Source organism: Mus caroli, chromosome 3, assembly GCF_900094665.2.
Source record: "Mus caroli chromosome 3, CAROLI_EIJ_v1.1, whole genome shotgun sequence".
NCBI lineage: Eukaryota > Metazoa > Chordata > Mammalia > Rodentia > Muridae > Mus > Mus caroli.
The window spans coordinates 57,670,799-57,679,551 of record NC_034572.1 but is presented as its reverse complement, the minus strand read 5'-3'; the positions used below and the strand labels follow the sequence as shown (position 1 = coordinate 57,679,551).

Below are 8,753 nucleotides of genomic sequence, written 5' to 3'. Positions count from 1 at the left end.
GAATAGGGTTTCCTCATCCACTGAAAAATAAAAACTAAAAAAAAATCGGATTCTCCAAAAGGCACACACAGAAAGTCACACTGGTAATTAAAGGGTGTTTTGTTTCTAACAGTTCCTAGCAAGCAGACAGAAGCTGGTCATCCATCGTTATATACAGATATCAATGATCCATACATAAGTGAGGCAAAAGCAAAACAATCTGTCTGCACTTGGGCAATGGTGCCCTGATTATTTACCCAGACACATTAACTCTTCCTTCCCTTTTAATCATCCTCAGCTCCACACTAAGCCATGGATCACTGCTATGAGAACTCGGATATGAAGTAGCTGTTTCAGGAACGTTTTTCACAGTACTGCATACCATTAACAAGTGGTTTCTAATGAGCCTCAGTTACACACAGTTCCTCAACAAAGTATTTATTACTCCCACTCAGTGGTTCCCGGGGGCTTTGAAGTTAGGTCATACATAATTCTAGAAATTCCAGGAATCTTCTTTATCTCAGTGACCATCTTTAGCACCACCTGTTTACCAAGACAGAGATTACAAGAAAAACAATGAGAATACATGCTTGGACCTTCAAACTAAAACATGATCTGTTTTGGCTATTACTCTTCACACATGAAAGATGGTTCTGATTGTTTGCTCTACAAATATACTGACTCAGAACCAATACTCCTCAAAGTGTTTGACAGTGCTATAGCATCCAAGCATATCACTTTATGTGTTAATAAATATTTTGTAAATTGTCTATAGCTTTAACATAAAATTCCAACACTACCAAAATATCACAGGAAGCACTCTTAATAATAATGTTTGTCAAAAACAGTTTGAGCACCTGATTGTCTTGAAGATCTGACAAAGTTGGTCATAAGAAACAGATGTTAAACACACCCCACCAAGCCATCCAGCAGTCCCTGACAGAGCCTCACAATAGTGCTGTAAAGAAGAGCTCCACTAATCAAATTCTCAGTTCCGCGCTTCACTGGCTGCTGTATAAATAACTCCTCTGGAACTTCACTTGGTGAAAGACAAGGAGAGTGGTGAAGAAAAACAATGGAACCATAGGGCTCCAACCCCACTGGGTGGCACATGCCTAGGATCCTAGCACTTGGGAGAAGCAGGATGATGGGAAGTTCAAGCTCACCCTTAGCCAGAGGTTCACAGAGAGTGTAAGATTCAAGACTTCATCTTAAAAAATAATTGTAATTGTAAATACCATCAAATCTCAATCTCATTCTTAAAAATCCCAACTCTCCTCCACTCCTAGGATTGTGTCCTTTATGAGAAAAGTATGTAAAGTAAGTAAAAATCAGCAGTTAGGTTATGCTCTATGTAAAATCAGAATAAGCAGGTATCTCAAAGTTGTATTATATTTAAAGTCCCTTCCTGCTACACTGTATTAAATAAGTGAAAACAAAGAAAAATAACCTATCTTATAAAGAACCAATCCTAGAAATATAAATTGTCACAACGTATATCTATCACTGTACCTGATAATATATAAGGGACTGACACACATGTGTATTAGAAAAAGTGACATAAATTACCTCTACAGGAATCTCATTGCCAGGTGTTGCAGGTACACCAGTCATGAAGTCACTAGTAATAAAGGTTCGAATAACCACAGACCTCTGACATGAAGGCTGCTTCTGAAGTGGATCTCTATCGAAATGTAAAGGGGTCAAAATCACTGGCATCTGGCTGATTTTCCCAGCATACCCTGAAGAAAGAACCATGTAGTGTTTAGTATCATCCCACAATGGAAAAATACTAACATAACTCAAGGAAATCCTGGCAAAGAAGAGTAGTTCTCTCTCCCTCTTCCCCTTCCGTGCACACATAAAACACTGGTCACACAGTGAATTCAAATACTTGTACAGTATTGAGAGTGGATGCAGCAGTATCATATGCAGATGTGATAGCTCATCTGTACTCTCACCACGTGAGAGGCTGACAGGAAAGCCTCAAAAGTGAGAGCTACCCAGACTATAAAATGAGAGTTCATCACAAAAGAAAACAAACATAAGCAAAAGAATGCTTTGTCCACAGCAATGCTGCAGCAATGAGAAACATAAAAGAAAGTCAGTTTTTGTTATTCAGTGTAGTCCCACACCAACTTAGTGATCAACAGCCCACTTTTCCCAGGGCAAATGGAAATAGGGATAGGTTCCCATAAACCTATGGTCAAATGTGCTCCATGCAAAATCAAGCCTAGAGTGTATTTCTGTTTTAAGACATCTAACTTAACATTTATTCTAGATCCATCAAAATTAAACTGACATTAAGGGAACTACAACTCCTGCCTTGACTTATCTAACACCTGGATCTTCAAATGAGGTATATCCCAGCTTTCCTGTGCTCTGGGGTCTAGCTAGCTCTTCACTGTTACACATCAGGGTGATTTTTCAATAGCGAAATCATCAACAACAAAAAAACCCTGAAAATGTTGAAAATACAATAGCAAATAGACCATGACAAGAACACTTGAGCACAAGAGTGGTGCTCGGGTCCACATCAGCTGTTGTGAAGACAAGCATGGCTATGCACATTTTTTGCTAATCTACTTATCTGTGAATAGCTGAAAATTAATTATATTTTAAAACTGCAGTATTATGGAAACTCCCATAACAAACAGCAAAAGTTACATCCCACTGTTTGAAATTATTAAGGCCAAACTTCTAAAAACAAAAATTCTGTTATATATTCAGTGTGCTGTGATAAACAGAATGCACACTTACCAGACTCCCTTAGAATGTTATGGGCCTCAAAATCAGCTTGGCGTAAAGTACTGAGCACTCCTGTTGTCAAAAAAGTTGGAGTAACATCTGTAGGAGGTTCTTTAACTGGTGGACCAAAGATATAGACAACTCTAGACAGAAACAGATCAGAAGAAACATGCTACTATGAGAAACTGTATGTGGGGCTTTCAATCATCTTAGGACAGTTCAGGCTGGCATGATCCCATGAACTTGGAATTCTGGCTTTCCCAGCTTTCTCTTTTTAACACAACAACTTTTCCAGGTTAACCCTAACAGATGCATTTCAAGCTTTTGTACAAACTAAAGACAAAAAAAAAAAAAAAAAAAAAAAAAAAAAAAAAAAAAAAAAAAAAACAACAAAAAAAAAGAAGTCTCAAGCAACTCTTNAAAAAAAAAAAAAAAAAAAAAAAAAAAAAAAAAAAAAACAACCACAACAACAAAAAAAAAGAAGTCTCAAGCAACTCTTGTCAGTTAAGCAACCAATATTTATGAAAAAAACTGGAAGGAAACAACTATGAAATAACATTTAATTAGCAATTCAGACACTAAACAACTTGAGTTTTTTGGTAAGAAATGTTAAATAGTATCCTTTATTTGATAATATGTACCACACTAAGTATAATATTTAGTAATTCTTTGATAATATAAACCACACTAAACTGCCTTTCTGTAAGCAAAAGGAAACACTTTGAATTCAGGGAATGCTAATTAAATTGGCATAAACAATAAAGACAGATGCTACCTCATCTTAACTACTGCCTGTGACAGGCTGGTGATCATAAACACACAGCAGAGTCAGGCTCGGTTCTCAGACAGTTAAGAATTCCTCAGTGGTTACTAAGAGTATTATTTTAACTATTGACATAATTTAAGTATTAATCCAATCTTTCAGGTCACATCCTCCATATTTCCGATGTCATGAGCATTAAGAGCTAAGTCCAGCTTTATCTTACAACCAGAAGCAGTGATAGTATTTATGGAAGTAGGATTACTACTTTGAAAAATTGTACTCACTTTACTGAAAGCCAATTTTACTTCAATCTGGACTGTCCAAAAGAAATTTTCTCTAAGCTTTTCATGATCTGAATTGAAGGCTGATATACAAATAACATCATGGTAAAGACTAAAAGACATGTGATTAGTTTTGTTTTGTAATAAATAGACAGATTATTATTCACTAAAGGCCTTATTTATTTATTTATTTATTTTCTGTATATGCGTACACTGTGACTATCTTCAGACACACCAGAAGAGGGCATCAGATCCCATTACAGATGGTTCTGAGCCACCATGTGGTTGCTGGGAATTGAATTAAAGACCTCTGGAAAAGCAGTCACTGCTCTTAACCTCTGAGACATCTCTCTAGCCCCATTGGTGTCCTTTTTAAAGATAAGCTATTAAATCTGCATTTTCTCCCTCAATTCCAGCAGAGACCAATGCTGGTCCAAGGATCCACTGCTGGGATTCTCAATATTCTCTATCAGTGTTTCCTTCCTCTACCCTGTGTTCTTCTTGGCATCTGTGTAAGAGAATCCAGTGGCCTGACATGCTTTCCTAAGCAAACAGACTATGGTGGTTCAATCTAGTCCTCCTTCTTCAACACTGCTTTCCAATAACCACCACCACCACCACCACCACCACCACCACCACCGCCGCCACAAACATTACTGATCCAAAGCAGTACACCAGTTCTATAGGCCAAAAACCATACCAATTTACTGTTTTCTTAGTTATGGCTTCGATTGGGGTAATAAAACACCAGAGCTAACAGCAACTAGTGGAGGGGAGGATTTATTTCCTATACTTCCAAGCAACAGTTCATCATCAAAGGAAGGCAAGGCAGGAATGCAAACAGAGACAAAACTTGGAGTCAGTAAGTGATACAGTGGCCATTAAGGAATGCAATGTACTGGCTTGCTCAGTCTGCTTTCTTTTAGCACCAGGATTTCCAGCCCAGGAGTGGCACTGCATTCAATAGGCTGGGCATTCCTACATCAACCACTAATAAGAAAATGCACTATAGGTTTGCTTATGGCCAATCCTATGAAGTCATCTTCTCAGTTGAAAATCCCTCCTCCCAAATAACTCTAGCTGATGTCAAGTTGATATAAAAGTAGCCGGCAAAGCTGTCTTTTGTTTTTTTGGATGCATATATGGCATATCAAATGTGTGGAGGTAAGAAAACAACTTGTCAAAATTCCTTCTCTCCTGTTGCCATGAGGATCCTAGGGATCTAACTTAGGTCTTCTAGCTTAGTGGCAAGAACATTTTCCTGCTGAGCCATCTAGCTAGCCCCCTAAATTATTCTTTTTTTCAATATTTTTCTTAGATAAGCAAAATAATTATACTGTGATGAGGGATAAAAATATAGGATAATATTAAGAATTCCCCTAACTGTAGCCAAAGCACAAAAAAAAAGCCAAGTTAATCAAAGCATATTATAAAGAGTAAAGACTACACCACTCTCATCTCCTATCTTAAGTACAAGTATATTTAAGTCATCTAATCTTTCATTAAGAAAAGACCTTAAAGGACATATTTTCCCACCACACTTCATTCACACCATCATCCCCTCTGCCACCTGTGGAATACCTGTTAATGTTATGACACATTCGAGGTATAAGTCTGGCAAGGAAAATAAGAGATTCCCAGTCAGGTTCATCTTTACTTGAGATTCCACACACATAACTGTAAGAACGACAGTCACCCTATAAAAATAAATATTATCAACTTTTAATAGTTAAGTCAATAGATGCATTAGAAAATATTTTTTAAAGTGACATTATGCTTTTTGCTTTTTAAAGTATATCTGAAAAGTATATTCTACATATTTATCTAGTAATACAAGTTAGGTCCTAAATTAAAATACCGCTCATTAAATCCCACCTGGATCAATTCAGGAATAAAGAAACCATCATGGACCTTTCAACAATTTATATGAAACATGCAGGAGTCCACTTGGCATTAATTCCAAATGGCTACTCAACTATGGCAAACCAGTGTATTTAGTTTGACAGGAAAGCTCTAACACCCGTATTTATCGATTGAGTAAACAAGTCTTTTGTTTAAAAATACACTTAAAATACTAACTTATAAACAAATGGATAGAAACAACTTACGTATTCATCAATATAACTCAAAATTACTATATATACTTAATGAAATGCTATTCAGCCACGTGAAAAATAAAGTCCTTTATAACAATAAGAGTACAACTTGAGATCTTTACATGAAGTAAGATGTGCATCAAAAGACAAGTAGCACACAATCACACTCACAGGTAGAACTTAAATAGTTTATCGTACATTAAGTTGCGAGTACAATAGTGGTTACCAGAGGCGGGAGAAAGTTAGGGTTGAGGGACGTGAAGATGGATGAGGAAGGTTTGATCAAAGATATAAAGTTACAAAGTTAAAGTTGAACAATGTAAATACATGGCAATAGTAAATGTTTATGAGCAGACGTAAGCATACTACAATTCATATGTGCATCAAAGCATCCTATTAGCTGGGAATGGTAGCAGAAAGGCAGTACTCATCCACAGCTCAACTCTGCACTGAAGAGATAACCCCCAAAAGGGCAAATAACACCCCAAGGCATACAATCGGGCATCTAAGAGGGGTGAGAGGCCCTCCAAGATCAGACTCCAAGGTCTAACTGGTACTACAGGAGGAAGCTCCTGAAGGTTAGCAGCTCTAGCTGACAGTGCACATTCGCCTACCACACCTACAGGAGAACAAGACACATAGGACACATGCGTTACCAGTGCTCCACCTGCCATGTGCAACTCCCCTTCTCCAAGCTACAGGACTCAGAAAAAAGGATAGGTCCAATATGTCATCTTTCTAAAATCATTTACATTGGTGGGGGAAGCGTGAGGTAGTGGTGGTATCCAGAACCCACCAGATGCCCTGGAACTAGAGTTATGGGGTGATTTTGAACAGCCTGACTGAGGATCTGCTCAGGTCCTCTGGAAGAACAGCAAATGCGCTTAGTCACTGAGCTATACTCCCAAACCCTAATAGTTTTCTTTTCCTTTTTCCTTTAACAACATTTCAGTAGACTGGGGTTGGGGGCGAGTTGCGTCTCAAGGTATAATTTTATTTTTTTATTCTTCTTAAAGATTTGTTTCTGACTGGACTAAGACTTAGTAGCAGATGCTCTTAGTGACAACAGCCTATGTCTCTTACAATTAGTTCTGATGTTTTTCTTTGGCTTCCTTCATTCTCTTGGCCAAAAGTATAACATTATCGTGCACCGTCATCCTTGCTTCTTCAGAGTAATAAGTCACCATTTGTGTTACAGGACATGTGGAGTAACGAGATGCTGGATCTTGGGTGCTTTAGTCGTGGGCTTACCTCCTTTGTTTGAGGGCTTTCTAACAATATATTGGCAGACATCATTGTTTAGAAAGACTGAAAGCTTTCGGATTCTGCTAGTTGTTTTAGTTCCCAACTAATGAGGCACAGTACTATCTGTCAGTCCTGGTATCCTTCTCTGTTTTTTTTTACAAAAACCAAGTTTAGAACATTTAGATTGCAATCTACAATGCATCCACAAACAGACTTGTGCTTCTGCTCTCCAGTTCTCCTTGATCTGTAACAAAAATACCCCTTACTCTACAGCAGGCACACTCTGCCATGGGTCAAAATGTCTTGCTTCATGGAAAACCTATTTCCACCACTGATTCTGACCACAGAACCCTTCTACTGTTCACCCAGAGCATCAGAAACTGCTTCTGTGACTATAAGCTTCTCATAAAACATACAAAGCCCGTGTTCAACATCCACGTCAAAGACTTTCTAACACCTGGGGCCAGGCAAAAAGATAGCTTCATTCTGGCACAGCCAACCACCTAGGAACCACCATAAAAAAAGAGCAATTCTTCTATTTTGCCTGGTATTTATAGTAGCTATTCTCATTTTGTTACATTGGGGTTTGGGACTTGTTTTGTCTTTGCTTTACACTTGTTTTTTGTTTTTCAATCCTACATCTAGTTATATAAAACTGGTCGTGTATGTTTTCTTCACTATTAGAAAATCTCATAGAGGTTTCTCTTTGCTAATTTTTAAAACAATCACTTGTTCTTTTCACCTTTGCAATATTCTTCTCTATTTCTTAATCTTTTCTTTTATTTAACCTTATTTCTTATGATTTTCCCTCTTTCTTGCCTCCTTTTCTCATTCACCATTTTCCCTTTACCTTAAATGATTTAATTCCATAGCATACTCTACAATACTTTGTCATTTTTCTCTATTTTATCATCATTGGTGATATATTAACAGGTTTATTCAGTTAAGTGTCTTTCTGTACTCTGTGCCATTTGATATTGATGCTACTTTCTTCTGTAATGGTACTAAGAATAGAGCTCTGAAGAACAGGTTGCTCGGTCAGGTGTGCTGTCACTTATCTATACCCCAACATTTGCAAAGCAGAGGACGGAGATGGTAAATTCAAGTACAGCCTCTATTACATATAGACTGAGGACAGCCTGAACCTGAGGCCAGCAGTCCCTGCATGCATACACACATACACATGCACATACACATACACATACAGACAGATAAAAGAACTCTTAGAAAAACAGTAACTAGGAAGAGAAGAAATATACTTCAACTAAATAAAGTTTACAAATGAGATGATGGTCTGAATGAGGATCCCACAGAATGACAGAATTCAATGTTCTGTTCCTAACTGAAGGGGTTTGGGGAGGATTCACTCACCCTGTTAGTGTCACCAAAAGGGTGCTTGTTTTCATTTAAAAATAATAACAAAGGCTAGAGATGACTCAGTGGTTAAGAGCACTGGCTGCTGCTACAGAGGACCTGAGTTCAGTTTTCATACCCACATGTGGCTAACATCACATGTAACTTTACTTCCAAGGAATCTAACTCCCTCTCCTATCCTTCAAGAATACTGCATTCCTCACAGTCATCTATAAGATGGAACACAGGGCCCCTAATGAAGAAGCTAGAGAAAGTACCCAAGGAGCT

At 37.8% G+C, this 8,753-nt stretch overlaps 1 protein-coding gene and 1 pseudogene across 3 annotated transcripts in view; both read right to left on the bottom strand.

Moving 5' to 3' along the window:
• Nucleotides 1-401: 401 nt before the first annotated feature.
• Nucleotides 402-8,753, bottom strand: part of Gmps (guanine monophosphate synthase) — a 49,510-nt gene continuing 41,158 nt past the window's right edge. For all 3 annotated transcript variants that reach the window (XM_021157139.2, XM_021157142.2, XM_021157141.2), the window contains 4 exons: nt 5,353-5,468; nt 2,740-2,870; nt 1,549-1,721; nt 402-522 (listed from right to left, as the gene is read on the bottom strand). In XM_021157139.2, coding sequence (XP_021012798.1) covers nt 421-522; nt 1,549-1,721; nt 2,740-2,870; nt 5,353-5,468 — 522 coding nt within the window. In that variant the 3' untranslated portion in view covers nt 402-420. The remainder of the gene's footprint in view (nt 523-1,548; nt 1,722-2,739; nt 2,871-5,352; nt 5,469-8,753) is intronic.
• On the bottom strand, nt 6,805-8,007 carry LOC110290968 (annotated as a pseudogene).